Below are 21,309 nucleotides of genomic sequence, written 5' to 3'. Positions count from 1 at the left end.
CTAAATTCATCCTTTATTGCCTGCTCTACAGAAAAGGATGTGGGCCCTTTAAATATTTTTCCTTTTCCTGCTGGCTAAATGTCAAGCATTTTCTTTAGAGGGCACCGGAGAGACATTCCCGGAGGAAAGTTTCCATGGTGGTTCCAAAGTGTTGGTTCAACTGATTCCAGAAGCAGAAGTGGCTTCTCCAACACCCAAATCCTGCCTTGTGAGCACAGTGGGTGGAGTGGCTTCTCCAGCATCTGACTCTGCGGCACCTACAGCTTTCACAGTGCCAGGTTCTGCAAAAGAGGCTTCTCTAGCATCCGGTTCCTGCCATGCACTGTGGCTAGCAGTTCCCATCAGCCAGCGACTTCCCTGGGTATGCCCCTGGGGCTATTTTGTAGCAGAGAGCTTCTGGTAAGACACTTCTCTACTAAGAGCTTCCCAAGTGGCCTGTAGGGCATACCTCTAGCAAGTTCCAGAGGGCAGATTTCTAGCAAATTCTGCTAGAATTGTACCACAGCAGCCCCTCTGCCATTCAGTAAGGTACTAAGGTCATTTTCTCAGTTTGACAAACTAGTACTAAGATGTTAACAAGGGGGGAAACTGGATGCAAGTATATGGGAACTCTGCTATGTTTGCAACTTCCCTGTAAATTTAAAACTGTGCCGAAATAAAAGCTTTAATCAGAAAAATTATTGTGGTTTCTGTCTCCTGATTGGACCCTGACTGATATAAGGAACTACTCTGATTATCAAAGCAATCATTTTATGGATCTAATATGTATCATCAAATATATGTATAAGAATAACCAGAGAAGGGGGAACATAAAAATAGGATCTTTAAAAATTAGGCCATTCTAGCCCTGTTACTCAGTAGATTACTAGAGCATACATTTTTATTTCAAGAATTATCTGGCCAAGTATAAATAAATTCTACAACTCCTAATGAGTGATAGTGGAGTAACTGCCTCGGATAAAACACAGGTAAAAAGACCCAGTGTTTCAGCTCTGCACAGCATTTTCTTATGTGCTTTAAAAAGGTGTCAGAAACGTTTTTCTCTGAACATCTTTGAAGATGTCAGATATCTGTCCATGTTCATTTACTCTTTTGTTCATTATTAATAAGCCAAAACATGAGTTGTAGATAATAAACTAAAAGTCATGTCAATATCATCTTCCAGGATTGAAAGAACGTGTGTTCTCAGAATTCTAGAGGCTTCCTTCAAAAATAAGCCAACTCTAAAATAAAGCAGTTTATTTTCAAGAAGGCCTACCCTGAAAATAAAGCACCAGTTTATTTCAGAGATGGCCTAAACCAGTTCTTGAGCGTCTGAGGCCTATGTGGGCTTTTGTTTTGTTTACACGAACACTCTTCGGTCTGATCTCTGAGGCTGACATGGGCTCTGGTCCTTGGGAGATCAAGTCCGAACAGAGATGAAATTGTGCCACACATTTTTGCCTTGGCCTTAGCAGCAAACTACACTTTTCAAATGACAAATACATCCACTCTTCTCTTTCCCACTAATGTATATAGTAATGTTATTTTTCCTCAAAATGTGTAGGCACAACTGATTTTTAAGCTGGAAAAGTTCATGAAAGCCACATCACATTTGAGGTCAGTCGGCCAGAAAAATGGACATGAGCCAAAGCCCACACATCCCAAACATTTTGCCTCCATGGCATGCAGACAAAATGCCCACTCTCCTCCTGGTCTCCAGCAGAAGCAAAACAAAACCCTGCAGGACAGTTATCCATTGGGATTGGCAGCCTGTCAGGGGCAGACACACACACACACACACACACACACACACACACACTAACACACACACACACTCACACACACACACTCACACACTCCCTGCCCGCCCCCCTGTCTAAGATACAATAAAAGGCTCTTTCACACAGAATGTTCTGTGCACAGACAGCACGGGGGATAGCCAAGCGATCACGCAACTGAAGTGAGCAGTTCTAATACGATAAAGGCATCTCCAGACTCCAAAGACAAGCAAGTAAAAGTGCTCCAAACCACCTCAACTGGACAGCATGCAGTCCTTTCAGATTAGTTTCAGAACATTGTTCTGTACAATTAGGACAGATCTGTGCTGTCACGAGGGCCCGCTAAATTTTAAAACTATTATTTCCTTTCTCTAAACATAACGATTTGTGCATTACCATTTACTAGTACTTTGATTCTTCTCATAATTTCAAGGCAAAAAGAAGTATGGAGGAGCAGAAAGTGTCCTCATTACACACATAGCAACAAGTTAGCTGGGAAACTAAAGTTTTAACTGTGAAATTTAGAAAAGCAGCTGTGTTACATGACATTCCATCATTTAATACTCATAATAAAGAAGATGAGCTTTTAAGTGCAACCTGTTTGTAGTCCAAAATATCATATTGTAGAACTATAATTCTAACATAACAGAGACAGATTATATACAATATAATGTTTAATTAAATACTGAGCTGTTCATGAATTTTCATTTATTACCAGTATTTCTCCCCAAAGTTATCTCAGCAAGTGCTCATTATCTGCATCTCAGAATATAGAGGAAAATGGCTTCAGCACTGAAAGTATCAATTTGACTTGTGAGTTAAAACCAACAAGTGGTAAATTCTAATCACCAAGAAAATATCATCAATAAATCAACAAGTAAAAACAGAAGTTAGAACACAATAACTGTTACCACAGCTGCCCTACTCTGGAAAATGCATTCGTATTTACAGAAGTATCAGCATCAGATGACTGATGTTTCCTTCTTTCCAAGTACCTTTCCTTATTCTCAGTGAACAACAGTTCTGTATATAATACATGCACAGATTTAAAGGAACCTGGATGAATGGGTTGGGTTGGGAATCCACACCACATTCTGCACAGGAATGAAAAGGGAAGCCCGTGGCCCAGGGTAATCTGCAGACGAGGGGGCCCTGCCAGCACAAACATCCCCAGACAGACAACAGCAGGTGGAAACTCACCACTGGAGCAGTTGGTGCCCCCCCAGCCAGGCTCACACTGACAGGTGTTTGGAGCAATGCAGCGACCATGGACACATTTATCAGCACAGTGGGCTGTCAGAGAGAAAAATCAATCAAATAAGGAAAGTTGGCACAAGAAAACCACCCCAACAACACAGCTGTTTCACATCCCAGTCTCAAGTATCACTTAAAAACAACATGCATGCTTGATAATTTTCTTCAATCCATTCCTCAGCCCTCCTACAGTCTGTGGTGTAACCAAACAATTCTCCTTCCTATTTTGATATCTCCGAATAAATTCCTTCATTTCTACTATTTAATTCTACTTCATGCTACATTAGGAAAGACGTTTCAAGGAAAACTGCCTAATCCACTTAAAACATTATCAGTGAGTACCAAACATATTCTCTTTGTTTCAGGAGAAGCATATTGGCTGTGATTGCAGAAACAAATCACAAAGCAAGATATTAGGACTCCAGAGTGACCAAGCAAACCGGGAGGAATCCCTTATTACTGTCACCAGAAACAACATTCAGTTCTTTGTGCACATGTTATTTACAACCATGACACAGCAGAACTACATGCCCTTTCCTATCAGAGAAATATATTCAAAAAAGGTCACCCAAGTCTTAGGAAATAGTAAATCTCAATTCCTCTTCCATTAGTGACTATCTTAGGTGTGACCCAACCCATGGGGGTTAGGGGTATCATTGAATTATGAGTGGGTGGGTAGTCTGATCATTTCCAAAGCCAAGTTCAGTGGACTGACAAAAAGGGATATCAAAAATACTATTCTGTGCTGAACAACCTTAGTGCCGCTAATACTAATTAAACATTTCTGAAAAATACCTGAATATATGAGTAATTATGAGAATAATTTGGAAGAGTTTGGGGTTAAAATATTCTAATATTTCATGTAAGGATGAAATAAAGTATCACATGCTTTAGAGATAAGTTTTAATTCATGTCTTATTACAAAAACAAAACAGGTCTACTGTCAAAACATAAACATCAATAAGCAAAATAAACCTCTCCTCCAGTTCCACCAACTAGTAACGTTTTTGCATAGGTAGAAGCTTTTCTCAAGGAAAAGAAAAACAGAACCATAAATTTCCAATCTTCCTTTCTACTTTATAATGGGAAAATCTTTCCATGTTGTTAAATATCTTTATGAGCTTTATATATGGGCATATGGGCATATACATATTACCTATATTGCTGCAACAAAAATGAAAATGATAATCACTTCTAAGTTTTTATCAAAAAGACTTAGACATAAGGGAAAGTCATTTTAAGGAAAGAAGCAAAAGCAAAATGCAGAAAGAAAAACAAATGAAAATGAGGTCTGTTTGGGTGCAGTGCTTGGAGCAATAGCTTTAAGAACTAACTAAGGTGTTAGGACTTTATTCTGAGAGTTAGCTAGAAATATTCTAATGAAAAATATAAATTTATTACCAAAAATCCACCAGGTAGACGACACCACAACAGAATAAAATGACCATAAATGTCAGGGAAATACAGGCTCACTTACATCCCCAGAATCATTTTTTAGCGCCCAGGCAGTTTGGTGAGGGGCGTCAGCCAGGTGAGCTTGGGAGGCAGATACAGAGCAGAAATTCTGACACTACAGTTTGAAGGAGATGTTTAGGAACCTCACAGTATTTAATTGAGACAAGTATATATTTAATTGTAATTAAAAGTAAGATCTGTCTGAAACATGCACACACTAGCCCTACAATATGCTGCCAGGCTGCCTGGTTAAGTCAGTGTGTGCCAACCTCGAAGTTCAGAGTCTCCTGCCTCATCTATGCATGTGTTTGACTGTAGATGTGTTTTCATTTGTAAGGGCATAGCTCTGTACTGTTCTTTCTGTAAAATTTAGATATGTAAAGATCAATTAAATGCCACAGAAGACTCAGTTCTAGCCATATATGGCATGATCTGGACACAGTATCACACTGTGTTGTGTGATGGAATGAGCACAGGACAGAGTGCTCGTACCCAATGACAATATGCAAATAGGAGAGTGCTTACTTGTCGTGGGTACTGATGACATCTCTGTAACATACAGTCATCAGCTTCCAGACCCAAATTTACCAATTCCTCCTCTCTCAAAATACTAAAACTATTTAAAATTCTGCTTGTATGACTTGAGAAGTTTTAAGTCAAATACTATTTGCCTTGAATATGAAACAATAGTTTTCTAATACACTGCATGTAAAAGAAAACACAAAAATTGGATAGAGTGGTCGATTAAAAAAAAGAGGTGGTACCCATATTCTCAAATTTCAGATTCTTGTGTTTAAGAGTCTTGTTGTTCTCACCAATTAATTTTATGCTAAGGAAATGATATAAATATTAACTTATACATTTATATTAATAAAACACTAATTTAGAAGACTTACAGGTGGCCAGTAGGTACATGAAAAGATGCTTGACATCAGTAATCATCAGGAAAACGCAAATCAAAACCATAATGATCTAGGTATCACCTCACAGATATTAGAATGGCTATTACCAAAAAGATGAGAAACAACAAGTACTGGCGAGGATGTGGAGAAGAGGGAACCCTGCTGCACTGTCGGTGGGAATGTCAACTGGTGTAGCCACTGTGGAAAACAGTATGGAAGTTCCTTAAAAATTAAAAATACAACTACCATATGACCCAGCAACTCCACTTCTGGGTATTAACTGTAGAAAAGGAGAATACACTTGAAAAGATACATGGACCACCACGCTCATTGGAGCATTACTTAACAATAGCCAAGATATGGAAGTAATATGTTTTCATGGTTGGATGAATAAATAAGGAAACTGAGGTTTATATACACAGGGAAATATTATTCAGCCATTAAAAGTAACAAAATCCTGTCATTCCTGTAACATGGATGGGTTTCAAGGGCATTATGCTAGGTGAAGTCAGTCAGGCATTGAAAGACAAATACTGTATGATCTCTTACATGTGTAATCTTAAAAAAACACATACACACATAAGTTCATATCTATAGAGAAGAGATTGGTGATTGTAAGAGGTGGGGGCAAAGGGGTAGGAGAAATAGGTAAACTATTTTATTTTTAGTTTAAATGAATTGACTTTAAAAACCTATTATTTTACTTGGACATCCATATAAGAGTTCATTTGACAAAAGAATCAATTTCACTACTTGAAAATTTGAAATTCAAGATACTAGATTGGATAAAAGTAACCTAGTGTTTCCTATCTCCCTGGGAGAGGTTGGCCATGAGAGGACAATTTTAGGATGTTCTATGAATAGGTCTCAATTTGTTGCTCTCCCTGTCTTCTCTATTCTTTCATTTTTTCACTCCTTATCTTCCTTTTTACATTCTCTTACCAGTCATTTTTTCCTCTCCACAAACTACTTCTTCGATATGCATAGTTACTATAGAGACTGCATATTAAACTTTGGGTCTAATTGTAGTTGTGTGGGATCTTAACCCTGGTGTGACCCCAAATATTCCATGGTAACTATCTGAACCAAAGTAGGAAGAAATGTAAAATTGAGCAAGTGGGTCTAGTATCTTTCCTCCAATATCAAGATGGGTAAAGAAATGTATATGTTAAACACGTGCCCCAGAGGATGAAGAATAAGAATTGTATGTGCTAGGATTGAATCAATTGTTTCTTGCTGCACTTGTTCTGTTAAATCCAAAAAAAGGGGGATATTAAGCAAATTTCTACATGTAAAAATCAAATATCTGCTTCAGATTGCTTTCAGATGGCTGAATAATCATATGAATGTTCTCACACTTGATTTCTGATGATACAAACTTAGTGTTTTATGAAATGAACATCAAGAATTTCAATTATAATAAAAGAAAAAATACTATGTAAGTAATTTTAAATTCTAAATTATTTTTATAAAAACCTTGAACTAACAAACTAACATGTGGCCAAAGCCTGAAGCAAAATGCAAATAAATAGCAGAAAACAAATTTGTCTGTAAGTTCATTAGGAATTGCACTGGGGAATCTGCTTTCCTAATAATTTTCTTAATTAAAGCTTAATGCCAATGGAACTACCTCTGAGTATTGAAGCCTAAAGTCAAATAGTGATCCAAATCATGAGAAATACTATTGGTAGGGACTCTAAAAGGGACAAACACCAAGTTCTACCCTCATGGTGAAGAATCTACAAACAGCGTTAGACCATCTGCAAGTGCTGCCTCTGCCCCATGCCCTTATCCCGCCCGCTCCTGGCTCTCCATCCAGTAACAGCCTTCACCTAGTACCTTTGAGACCAGCCAGAGCAATGGGAGCTAAAAGAGGAGAACAGAGTGAGCTGTAACACTCTCTGTGTTCTCTGAGGCCCCAACTCACCACACTGCAGGAACACTAACTATGGCATAAGTGGAGGCAAACAGAGACTATCCCCTCTTTATGCTAGATCCCCACCCAGCCTCATCTTCCCTCTTTCAGCTTTAAATGCCACCTACTCTGGATGCTGAGCTTCCATGACTAAAACATCACATGAGAAACCAAGGTAGGTTAAACCCATGAATTTGTCCTGTAGAAAATCCCAAAGTGAGCTAGAAAAGAGAAAGGGAACAGAGGTCCCCTTATCAAATGTTCAATAGCTTAGATTTCAGGGACAGATGCAAAAGAGGCACCATTAAGTGTAGCTTGGGTATCAATGGAAACAGTCATTTTATTTCTTGTCCACAACTGTTCTCTTCTTTCTTTCTTTTTATTTAAGGGCAATTTAAACCAGGAAAAGCTAGCAAAAGTGATGTGACCTATATGGTTGATTTCTCACATCTTTCCTTAAGAAACTCATAAATATCATATTCTGAGCTTTCAGTAGTCGTTTTTAGAGATTGGATGGAAGTTGAGTCTCTGGACCCACAATAAGCAGCAAGGGGAAGCCAACATATCCTTTCCTTTAAGAGCTGGAAGGCAGGAGACACCGATGGGAAGGACAGGCGACGTGACTGACGTGGATGCTGTGGACAGCCTGTCTGCCTGATGAACAGGTGAAGCCTGACATGATGACCCTGGAATCTTTTCGAATTATGCTCCTGTTTCAGCCTTAGTTCCTCAATCCATTTAAATCCCATTACCAGTGCCATGGACCTCATTCCTTTCACTTGCAAACATTTAGCTTTAATACTGAGAGCCACTAACTGTACTCAATCATTTCCTCTTCTGCCACATGCATTTGCCTTTGTATTTACACCTGGGGCATGACAAAGAGGTGGAAGGGCAGATAAAAGACTCCTCTGTAAACCAATTATATCTCTAAACATGGCACCTACCGTCATCCTAAAGGATATAATATAATCAATTCATTTAAATTAATTTGAAGAATGCTTCCATCATCAAAGTATCCCTTGAAAATAACTGTCTAATAAAAAAAAAACAACACCTCCCAGATAATCTATCTTTCCTCAAAAGTTCTTTTATTCTGGTCTTATGAATAAAAAGCATAAGTCACAAATCTTGTTTTTGCACATTTATTCTGAGTTGGTATTGAAGACATAGATTTTTAGTGATAAGGGTGCCTTACTGAACACCATTCCCACATTTTTCAGACAAGGAAACTGAAACTTGGGAAATGGAATGATTTTTCTAATATCTATGGCTGGTGTGAGAGGCAGAAGTAGGATTAAACCCTGGTGCCTGACTCCCAGAGGAACAAAAGTTGTGATGGGTTTTACTGGGTGGGGGAGAGAGGCAGACGGGAAAAGACGGTAGAGGTTGTGCTGGGTCAGAGACTAGGGCAGATGTACTACAGGGCTAGGAGTCAGAAGTTGGCCGATTCAAGTGAGGAAGAGAGAAAAAGCAGAGAGCTGACCCCTAAGCTAAACTTTGTCCACTCCATACTTCTGTTAGAGGCCAACCACATGCAAAATCTTTACAAAATCTTCGTGTATAATAATTGAGCTTACTGTTAGACCTTTTTAGGCTTTGCTGAATATGGTGGTGCATAAGCAGAGTTGGCAAAGGTTGGTGGGGTTTATGGGGGTTTATCGATTATAGAACAGGCTCCTCTAGAGGGATACAAAGCACCGCCAAGTCCTTTGAGTCTTAGGCTTTAGGGTAAGTTTGTGGCGAAGTTAAGTTTTAATATGTCTTTGTATTAGTCTTGTTTTGGGGGTTTGGCAGGATGAGTAATTACATGGTATAGAGGCTTGACAGGGGGACTTTAACAGGGGTTTGTTGGCTTAGCAAGTCATGTACCTGTTGGACACGCACATGTGTGGGTGTGCATGAGTGGGTGTAAAAACACTTTTAATAATTCTATTTATATGAAATATTCATATAGTTAAGTCTATAGAGAGAGAAAGTGTAATAGTGGTTATCTAGTGCTGGGAGGGATTAGGAGTGAATATGGTGTGGGTACAGCTAATGGGTACAGGTTCTTTTTTTTAGGTGATAAAATGTTCTAAAATTGTGTGATGGTTGCACAACTCTGTGAATATATGGAAAACCACTGAGCTGTATACTTTAAATGGTTGAATGATATGGTATATAAATTATGTCCCAATAAAGCTGTCATAAAAAAAAATACTGTGGGTGCTGCAGGAAGGAAGCAATTAATTCCAACTTGAGTGAGATCCAGGTGTGTCTCATGAAAGACAGAACATCTGAACTAAGAAAGAGGACACCTTTGTAAGAAAGTCGAAGAAGAGAATGGCAACAACAGCTGTCTCATGCTCCATTCTCCTTCCCTTCCATCCCCAAAGCTGCACAACTTACCACCTGGGGCGAGGGGCTCTTGCCTCACACCACTAGTGGTTCACACATGCAGCTGGCCTAAGTGGCTGACAAATCATGGAGAGGAAGACCACACTGTAAGCCCACCAATTTTCACCTAGTAAATATAATGAGAAAATACCCATATCTAAAATTCCTTTTCCTCCATTCCTGATAGGACCTTCATGACTCTTAAGGACAAGTACTAAGAGCCATTACTAGCAGTGTCTTTGGCAGACATTGCTAATTACATACCGAATGTATATTCTTCCCTCCACCCTTATCAACAGAATGCCACTTTCACCAGCGAGAATCACGTGACCAGCAATAAAGTGCATTTCCCAGCCCTCATTCCGGTTTGAAGTGTTCACATGGAAAACAGTGCAGGGGGACAGATTCAATTTGTAATTGTAATTTCCCTTTTCTTTCTCCTTTCTGATGCCTGGTGTGTGGAAAAAATGACTGAATCTGCAAAGATCCGGCAACTCTGAGGGAAGGGCCCAGAGAATCCTGGAAACTTTTGCTCTGAATTCCTTGCACAGAAGAATAAATGTCATAAAGCACCCACTTTCAGATTTTTCATTACATAAAGATAATAAACCCCAAGTATGTATATGTTTCTATTTTTCAGATAGCTATTTATTGTAGACAGACATGATTTCCAACTAATACCCTGCCTCTTTAGGATATATTTCAGGTGAGTCACTTCCTAATTTTTAAAAAAATACATAATAGCAGAAAATTATCTCAAAAAATACCCCCAAAAAGCATTGCCTAAATCCAACACCCATTTCTGATTTAAAAAAAAAAAAAAAAAGTCTTCTGCAAACTAGGACCAAAAAGGAACTTCCTTACCCTGATAGAGGATAAATATGTAAAACCTACTACTGACACTATACTCAGTAGTAAAAGAATGAATGCTTTCCTCCTAAGATTAAGAAGATAGGAACATCTAACCTTATAATATCTATCCAGTATTGTGCTGGAGGTTGTAGCAAGTGTGATGAGGCAAGAAAAAAATTAAAGGACAACCAGATTGAAAATGAAGAAGTAAAACTGCCTTTATTTATAAATTATGTAAATACTTATATGTAGAAAATCTGATGGAATCTACAAAAAAACTAAAGTAAGAGAGTATAACAAGGTTACAGATAAAGACTGATGTACAAAATTTAATTATAGTTCTATATAGTAGCAATGAACAATCAGAAATTAAAATTTTAAAAGCCACTTACAATAGCATCAAAAATAGAAATACATAGGGATAAATATAGGTGAATGTACCTAAGAACTAACATTACTGAGAGAAATTAAAGAAATGAACAAAATTATCAACCAATTGGACCTACTTAATGTTTATAGAACACCCCCTTTAACAACAGCAGAGTATACATATTCTCACTAGAGACACCTTGTATATGAGTCAGATGACTCAATATTGTTAAGATGTCAATTCTCCCCCAAATAGATTCAATATTATACCAATCAAAACCTCAACATCTTTTCTCAGAAACTGACAAACTGATTTTAAAATTCATATGTAAATGTAAAGTACCTGCAATAGCCAAAACAACTTTGAAAAAGAAATATAAAGTTGGAAGACTAATGCTACCTGATTCAATGACTTATAAAGCTATAATAATCAAGAAAGTGTGAGGTCGGTATAAATGCAGATCAATGAAACAAAATAAAGTTCAGAAATAAATCTTCACATATATGGATAATTATTTTTTAACAAAAGCACAAAAGTAATTCAGTGAAGAAAATGTCTTTTCAACAATACTGGGAAAATTGGGTACCTATATGCAAATAAACATGGATATATAATTTCACACCATATACAAAAATGAACTCACAATAAATCTTAGACCTAAACATAAAACCTAAATAGTATAAAACCTCTAGAAGAAAACATAGGAGATAACCACTATGACCCTGAGTTAGGCAAAGATTTCTTAGATACAGCCTCCAAACACAATCTTCAAAAGAACAAATTAATAAACTGTCCATCAAAATTAAAAATTTCTGATCTTCAACAATCACCATTATTAAGAGAATGAAAAGACAAGTCATGGACTGAAAGAAATCCTTTCAAAAATATTATCTGATAAATATCTTTGTATCCAGAATGTATAAAGAATAGTAAATAGAAAACAAACAGCTTAATTACAAACAAATGGGCAAAATATTTGGATACATCAGCAAAGAAGATATATTAATGGTAAACGAGTTCATGAAAAGAAGCTCACTGTCATTAGTCACTAGAAAAGTGCAAATTAAAACTACAAGAAGATAATACTCCATGTATATTCAAGTGACTGAAATTTAAAAAACAAAAAAAGTGTATCAGGTGTTGGTAAAGCTCTGAAATAAGTGCTGCCCTCATACTTTGTTAGTGAGATTGTAAAATAGCAACCACTTTGGAAAAGTGTGGCAGTTTCTAAAAGATATTCACAGCCCTGACTGGTGTGGCTCAGTTAGTTGGTTGAAGCACAATCCTGCAAAGCAAAGGGTTTCTAGTTCGATTCCCAGTCAGGGCACATGCCTGGGTTGTGGGTTCAGTCCCAGGTTGGTGCATAGGTGAGAGGCAACTGATCGATGTTTCTCTCTCACATTGATGTTTCTCTCACTCTCTTTCTCCCTTCCTTCTCTAAAAATAAAATCTTTAAAAAAAATGCATGGACATTTAGAGGGTTTCCAGTTTGGCTATTTCAAATAAAGCATCTCTAAACACTTCTGTATGAGTACCAAATGATACAGCTCTTCTGCTCCTAGGTATTACACAAGGAAAATAAAAATATACACCCCCATATAAAAGCTAGTACAGGAATCGTTAGAGCAGCTTTATTTGTGATTGCCATAAACTAGAAACAACCCAAATGTCCATAAACACATGAAAGAGAAAATAAATTGTGAGATATCCGTATAATAGAATACTACTCAGCAATAAAAAAAGAAATGAACTAATGATCCAGACAAAATGGATGAATCTAAACATGACTACTCTGAGTAAAAGAGATCAAAATTAAAAGAAAAAAACATATTATATAGTTTCATTTACATTAAGCTCTAGAAAATACAAACTAATCTAGAGTGACAGAAAGCCAATCACTGGTCATTTGCAGAAAGTGGGGTCAGGGAGGGGTGGATGAGAGGAATTACAAAGGGGTGTGAAAAAATGTGTGTTATGAATAGTTTAACTATCATAACTGAGGTGATGGTTTCATGGTTGCATATGAGTATATATGCCATACCTAACAAATTGTACACTTAATTTGTATAGTTATCCTACATCAATGTTAGCTCAGTAAAGCTTTTCCAAATAAAAGCTAGAGTGTGAGGAGACCTTCCAGGGAAAGACAAAGAGAACTCTCTCTACATTAAAGAGGGCAAAAAAATTTTAAACAAAATTCTGAGCTAATACTAAAATACTGTACACACTTTGCAATTTCAGTAAGAGTCTGTGGTCTTTGATGAATGAGCTCTGTAAATGCTTATGAAGGTTTGGCTTTAGACCTTCCCAAGAAATATTTATTTGAGGAAATGCTAATACTAAAACCCACATTGTAATACTCTACTAAGCTTTTCCTTTGCAAAGTGAATGACTTACACAGAAAAAAAAAAAAAAAGTCTGTGTTGAAATAGACTATTGAAATGGATTCTGCACAAGGGATTGAAATACCATCTGTGGAGCACATAATCCTATTCATTTATTTGAGAATGGAAAGAGTTTTTAGCTTAATTCCACACATATTCAGGCATTATCTATTTTGGCCATGACTCTTGCATTGTGTCTCTTTAGGTTAAAGCAGATTTAAATAATAAGTAATATGAGCCTAATGGACCATAGTTTCAAAAAAATCAACAAGCACTGAAATAAACTTTCCCTAAGTACAACTTCCTAACAACCTAGCCTGTAACTGGTCTGATGATACAACTGCAAACCGATTCAATTTGAAAACGATTTCAAAATCATCAGCACTCAGTTTAGAGAAGAAACCAGATGGAAGGTACCTTCATTTGGGATTAATTACTTCCCTGCTGGTGCTGCTACATTTATGTCTGTGAGGAGAGAATGGGGATTCTACAGGAAGTGCCATCCTAGGCTCTTCTGGTTTTAGAATGGCATTCCCCTTGATCCAGCCTCTCTCTATGGAGCCTCAGAATTCTTTTACAAATATTCTTTCCCCCAGTATGTTTTGCACCACATGGAATTTCCCTCAGTCTGTCCTATGTCATCTTGCTGACAATGGATTGCAATACTTTGCTTCTGGTCCTCCAGCATATCTAAATCACATGTTAATGACAGAGGCCAGCCCTGGGGGAAGTGAGGCGGGCAGTGGTGAACATCGATGTTCCCACTTTCCCCATTCACTGTCCTTGACCCTCCTCCTTCCTTGGTGGTGGTCCCTGGACATTTCCTTTGGGGTTCTGGTACCCTTATGTTCTTTCTACTCTCCTTTCCTGTCTACACAAGCTTCAGTATAAATGGAATTCTGAAGGGTCAATGACTAATAGTAAGAGCCACGCATATTTCCCTTGTCAGGGACATCTGTGTTTCAGTATCAAAGCCTTAAGCCAAATGTGTAAATTAAGTGGTAGAATTTCTTCCAAAAGGTCAGGATTAGGGGCTTGAGAGAAAGTTGGCAGCAGGACCTTAGCTATTAGAACACTCCACCAATAACCAGGGAACACAAACTCAAATGCCTCCAGAAACCAGTTAGGATCAGAGAAAAGAGTAAGCAGATCAGGTAAGGCCTGGGAAAACTCAGAGAGCACTTGTTCATCTAAAAGGTACAGCTTCAGGGGGTCAAAAGGTATAAATTTTCAGTTATAAAATAATGTCATGAGGATATAGTAATGTCAGCATGATGACTATAGTTAATAATACTGTATTGCATATTTGAAAGTTTCTAAGAGTGAGTCTTAAAAGTTCTCATTACACAAAGAATTCTAACTATATATGGTGACATGTTAATGAGACTTACTGTGGCAATCATTTTGCAATATACACATATATTGAATCATTATGTTGCACACATGAAACTAATATAATTTGTCATTTATATTTCAATTATAAATAAATACACAGCTCCCCTTTATTATTTCCTGTCTATTGCCACATAAGAATGTCAAGCCATGAACCCAAAGAGGCCCACACCAAGATACATCATAATTAAAATGCCAAAGATTTAAGGCAAAGAGAGAATTTTATAAGCCACAAGATAAAAGCAGTTAGTTACCTACAAGAAAGGTCCCATAAGACTCAGCTGACTTTTACAGAAACTTTGCAGACCAGAAGAGATTGGCAAGAAATATTTAAAATGATGACCAGCACAGACCTACAACCAAGATCACTCTACCCAGCAAAGTTATCCTTTAGAATCAAAGGACCGGTAAAGAGCTTCCTAGACCAGAAAAAGCTAAAGGGGTTCATCACTACCAAGCAAGTATTACAGGAAATGTTAAAGAGACTTCTTTAAGAAGAAGAAGAAAACAAAAGACAAAAATGTGAATAATTAAATGGCAATAAGTATATATCTATCAATAAGTATACTTTAAATACAAATAGATTAAATGCTCCAATCAAAAGACATAGGGTTGCTGAATGGATAAGAAAACAAGACCTATATATATATGTTGCCTACAAGAGACTCACTTCAGATCGAAAGACATACACAGACTGACAGTAAGGGATAGAAAAAGATATTTACTGAAAATAAAAACAAAGAAAAAAAGCTGAGGTAGCAATACTTATACCAGACAAAGTGGACTTTAAAACAAAGGCTATAACAAAGACAAAAAAGGACCCAGCAATTCCACTTCTGGATATTTATCCCAAGAAACCCAAAACCTAAATGAAAAAGATATACATATCCATGTGTTCATTACAGCACTATTTACAATAGCCAAGATATGGAAGCAACCTCGGTGTCCATTGATAGATGAATGAAGAAAGAAGTGATGCATACACACAATGGAATATGACTCAGCCATAGGAAAGAATGAAATCCTGCTGTTTGCAATAATGTGGATGGACCTAGAGGGTAATGTGCTGAGTGAAATAAGTCAGATAGATAGACAACTATAATATGATTTGCCTTATATGTGGAATCTAAAAAGCAAAATAAACAAACAAGCAGAACAGAAACAGATGTATAGATACAGAGGACATTTTGACAACTGCTAGATGGGAAGGGATTTGGGGTGGGTAAAGAGGTTAAGAAGTACACATCAGTTGTTACAGAATAGTCATGAGGATGTAAAGTACAGCATATGGAATACAGTCCGATGGGTACTAGATTTATCAGGGTGATCACTCCATAAGTAATATAAATGTCTAATCACTGGGTTATATACCTGAAATTAATATAGTATTGCACATCCACTGTAACTGAAAATTCTTTTTTTAATTTTAAAGAAAAGGAATGTCAAGCTAGTGTTACCAATCACTTGTTTTTCCATGGAACATAAAACTCCTAAGTTTTATGTTAAAATTTAAAAAAAATACAAAACACTATATGGACCAAACAAAATATGGTTATGCATCAAATCATCCATCCTGCTAGTCTGCCATCACTGGCACAGACTATTGGTCTGCTTTATTCAAAACAAAATGTTCAGCCCTGACTGGTGTGGCTCAGTGGATTGAGCACTGGCCTGTGAACCAAAGGGTTGCAGATTTGATTTCCAGTCAGGGCACATGCCTGGGTTGCAGCCAGATCCCTAGCTGCAAGAGGTAGGCACATATTAATGTTTTTCTCCCTCTCTTTCTCCCTTCCTTCCCTTCTCTCTAAAAATAAATCAAATCTTTTAAGGAAAACAAAATAAACAAAAACAAAAAAACCCAAAATGTTCAGAATAAAGCTTTTAAGATCTCTAACAGGTTGCATTTTAAACTTAACTGCCCATTTTTTCTTAATTTTAGTTTTTACCCCTCTATCAGCTGCAAATCTATCACTATACAACTGTTTTGAACTTCATATTGATATGTTTCATATGCATAGTCATTGACAATTTACTTTTGGTGAACAACAGTTTGCCATGAAATGCTTCTGTTTAATAATAGTTCAACACTTGGAGGAGAGGCCCAGCCAATGCTGAACCCAACTGGTGAAGCCAGTAGATGAGTATCTCTTCTACACCATGGTGAAGGGAAGGAAATGTCTGCTACATCCTGCCCTTTCTTGAGTTGTGAAAACAGACATGGTCCTTAGAAATTCAAGAGGAGTGGCATCAGCAACATGCCTGAAAAAGACATCCATCATGGTAACCCCCTTCAACAACAAGAATTCAGCCATCTGTCCACAGACAGAAGTGCCTTGGTGGGAGCTGGAGGATCCAGCACCAAATGCCAAGTGACCCGGAAGGCGTCTTGCCCACCCATGCAGCAGGTAATAGTCATACAGGCCTCAGTCCCAACTATGAATGCTGCAGGGGTCATGAACTGTCTCCAGTCCATTTTGGCCATGGTTCAGGAGCCCCTGGTGAACACTGTCTTAATACAATCACCCATGGATGAAAAAGCCTTTGTGAAAGTCTAGGTTTCCAGCAGAGAAGCTCCAGCACATCACTGGGGGGGGGGGGGGGGGGGGATAGAAGTTTGGACACACTGGAGAGGGTAAGAGGAGCAGTTAGACTTTACCCACATCCCGCTTCCCCCAAGGCAGCACAATTAAATGCCTTCTCGGCCTGTGATTTCTCATGCAGGGGAACATGAGGGAATGTGAGAGCTTCCACAGCTGTGTCAGACTTTTGTCAAAGACCCCTGTTCCTATCTCACCACACCCAGAGCACAGAGCTGTGAGCTGCATGGCTGGGGACAGGAAAGAGGCTGGGAGAACAGCAGACAGGGATCTCAGAGGGCATTAAAGGAATGTGGATCCCACTACCTGCACTGCAGAGTCCATCAGGAAGACCACCCATGAGCTACTGGGAATGTTTAGCTCATGGACACCCTGAACTGGCCCATGGGTACTCTCAATGCTCTGTGCACCTCACTTACAGAAACTCCCACTCTGTCCAGCTCTCTGTCCATGCTCCCAACAACAGTGACAGTGAGCTTTGTCAGATGTCTAGTGAGCACAAGATGCCAGCTCATATCTGTGGGCCAGGAAGAGACCTCAAACTTGAGCTTTAGCTCCACCCTTGGGAAAGCAAAAGGGAGACTGTCAGCACCTGGCCTGGTGTGTTGCAAGATGCCCAGAAGATATACAAGTGTAAGAATTCTGCCACAAAAGGGAGCAAAAGCCATGGTGCTGGCTTATCAATAGATCTGAGAACACCTCAGAAGCCCAGCAGAGCTGACAGAAGATATTTATCCCAATTTCAGTAAAGACTGAAGGTGGTGACTGCCACTGGAAATGTGAACACAGCAATGCAAAACTTTTGGGAATATTTAATATCAAGGAAACATGATACCATTGAAGAAACACAATATTCTCCTGACCTTAAGGACTCAGAGATCTATAATTTACCTGATTCAGAATTCAAAATAGCTGTTTTGAGAAAGCTCAATGAGTTATAAGAAAACACATTCAATGACATTAGGAAAACACTACATAATCAAAATAAAGATTTTAGCAAGAAATAGAAATCATTTTAAAAAAAAGAATCAAATGGAAATTCTGAAACCGAAGAATATAGTGAATGGAATTTAAAAATTGCAGTAGAGCACATCAACAAAAGAATGTATGAAGCAAGAAAAGAAACTGTGAGGTAGAAGACAGATATTTTGATATTATCCAGTTAGAGGAGAACAATGAAAAAGAGGCAAGAAAACTACATAAGCTATGGGATACCATCAAAATAAGCAATTTGTGAATTATTGAAATCCCTAAAAGAAAAGAGAGGGGTAAGGAGGCAGAAGGCTTATGCAAAGAAATAATGGGGGATAACTTTCCACATCTGGGAGAAGATTTGGATATTTAAGTTCATAAAGCTTATAAGTCTCCAAACAAATGCAGGTAAAAAGAAGAAATACCATCAAAATGAGAGAGAAAGATAGAGCACTGTTTCTGTTAAGGGCCCAGAGGTCTGAGAGGGGGGAAAACCTAAAATATTCCCCTCAGCCCAAACTAAGTATAGTGGGCAAAAGGGCTTTCTTTGGACAGGTGTGATGTGCCTTGCACACCTTCCTCCATTTTTACTAATGTGGGACATTGAAAAATTAATCCCTGCCTTTGTCATCTAGTGTTTATGAATTTAATGATGACTTATAACCCTGTTGCCAAATCTGTTGCCCCCAGAATACAAGGATGCCAGCCTGTTAAACTGAGCATGCCATTGTCTGAGGACAGCCAACTGACATGGAGCCTGCAAGATCCTTCCCTATATGGGAAGGCTACCCTTCCCTCCACACCCCCACTCTTATTAGGGATTTCTGGACCCAAGGGTAGGTAGGATGATGACCATGTCCAGATAGAAGCAGCTAGAGGAGCACGAGACCTTCACCCATTGTCCTTTGAAAGATTATAAAGGGTCTTAAATCTGAGAAGGGAGAATTGTTACAGAGCAGGGGTCACCAAAAATTAAAAATTAATTAATTTTTAAAAAAAGAAAGCTGTTTCTGTTTGCAAATAACATGATCTTATACATAGGAAACCCTGAAGACTCCACCAAAAAACCGCTAGAACTAATCCTGGGGAACACAATTTTCATTGAGTTAGATCTGACACTTGTTTTTTTTACTAACTTTTGGCACTGAATCCAAAAATGACCCCAGTTTTCTCTATCACATCAACTTTTTAAGGTAGAGGATACCCTTCCTTTGTCCCCAAAAATCATACAAAATGTACATACAAAGGAAAGTAAAGAAAAAACTTCCTTCCCTGGCTGGTGTGGCTCAGTGGATTGAGTGCAAGCCTGAGAACCGAAAGTTCACAGGTTTGGATCCCGGTCAGGGCACATGCCTGGGTTGCAGGTCAGGTCCCCAGTTGGGGGCATATGGGAGACAGCTGATGGTTGTGTCTCATGTACCTTGCTCTTTCTCTCCCTCTCTTTCTCCCTCCCTTCCTTTCACTCTAAGAAAAAAGTAAATAAAATCTTTTAAATAAAGAAAGAAAAAATTTCCTGAATATACTGTTTATTTAGAGTTACTTTATTTATATTAAAGTGATATATTGTTACTGTAAGTCAAATTGTATACAAGCAATCAAGTTGTGGTACCAAACATATATATTAAGATATTTTTATCTTGTCAAATGACAGGCTAGGAAATGCGAAAATGAGATACTTGAAACAGTCTCCTTCAGTTGGCAAAGCTTTAACAAATTGCTTCATGAGACCCAGTTTTATGTGCAGAGGTGGGAGTATAATGTTCTTTCTGTCAACAAGTGGCTCATGTAGAATGTTTGGATCACAAGGTTTGAGGTCAGATCTTAAGAGACCAATTTGACTCAACCCAATGCTCCTCACGAGTTCTGCTGTCCCACATACACAGAAAACAGGGATACTTGGTGTGTCCACGTTGCTGACCAAGAAGGAAGCAGACCATTTGAAGGTCAACACAGATGATCCAATTGTGCTTGTGATATTGCAACAGATCAATGACTCTCTTTATATCTTCATATTCTTCATGAAAACAAACTGAATGGCCAATTGGGCTGGCACCAAATAAATTGCCATTATGGAGGAGGACACACTTCAAGCTCCACTTTGAGCTATTGATGAATAGTCGCCATTCAGTTGCATTATAGCTTGGAATTTCCAATTCCTCCATTAAACCATGTATGTTATGGCAATGCACAAAGCCGCCATCACTTCAAGAGTACTGAAGAAATGCATTTTCTCTTGATCGAAAGTAGGATGCCTTCACTCCTTTTTCAAGCAAGTTTTTCTCATGCAGTCTCAATGCTAGGAGTTCTGAAGCCTTTTTGGATAGTCCCAAATCTCATGCCAAATCATTCAACTCATGCTGATCAAGTCCCTTACAAACTGAGTCATCTTCAATTTCAAAATCTTCATTGTTGCTGTCACTTAGTTCTTCACCATACTCCTGTTTTTCGAAAGAGGGTAGTTCACTGAAAACTGGCACTGGGATTTCAGCTGAAATAAGCACTGGGCATATAGCTGACGGTAGACTAAGGTACTCTATTTTACATTTATTTTTCTCATTATATCCTGATGTTTTCACTATACAAAAGTAACAGTCACTTGATCTCTGGGCTCTCGCCAAACCATAGGTATACCAAATGGCAATTTATCATGTGTTCCCTTCGTCCACATCCATAAACTCTTCATATATTGCTTGCACACCTTATGAGGGGCCCAGGACTTGTCTTGTTCACCAAGTTTTACTTTAAAATATGCAAAATAGGCTTGCTTGACAAATGCGCTGATGTTTGTTGTTTTACTGGGAATGGTGAAACTGCCACAGATATAACAGAACAAATCAGGGTTGTTTAGGCACTTACAATGAGAAATAGCAGAGGCAGACATGATCTGATGGAAAGGAAATAAGTATGCATGTAAATAAAAAAATAAATTCTGCTAACTCCTTGTATACAGACAAGAACTCGGACTATACTTTGTAATATGATTCATTATATAGAGCGCCCCACAACCTCTCACCACACTGTCTCATGTGTAACTAAACAGCCTAGACAAGTATGAACGTGTTGCTGGTCTCCAAGGT

At 38.2% G+C, this 21,309-nt stretch overlaps 1 protein-coding gene across 1 annotated transcript in view; it reads right to left on the bottom strand.

Moving 5' to 3' along the window:
* MEGF10 (multiple EGF like domains 10) overlaps window positions 1-21,309 on the bottom strand; it is a 129,580-nt gene that overhangs the window by 81,721 nt on the left and 26,550 nt on the right. The window contains exon 4 of the mRNA XM_090279072.1: window positions 2,961-3,053. Coding sequence (XP_090135198.1) covers window positions 2,961-3,053 — 93 coding nt within the window. The remainder of the gene's footprint in view (window positions 1-2,960; window positions 3,054-21,309) is intronic.

Source organism: Furipterus horrens, unplaced genomic scaffold, assembly GCF_987537825.1.
Source record: "Furipterus horrens unplaced genomic scaffold, mFurHor1.1.pri manual_scaffold_5, whole genome shotgun sequence".
NCBI classification, from domain to species: Eukaryota; Metazoa; Chordata; class Mammalia; order Chiroptera; family Furipteridae; genus Furipterus; species Furipterus horrens.
Note: the sequence above shows the minus strand (reverse complement) of the source record. Positions and strands in the feature narration are given on the sequence as shown.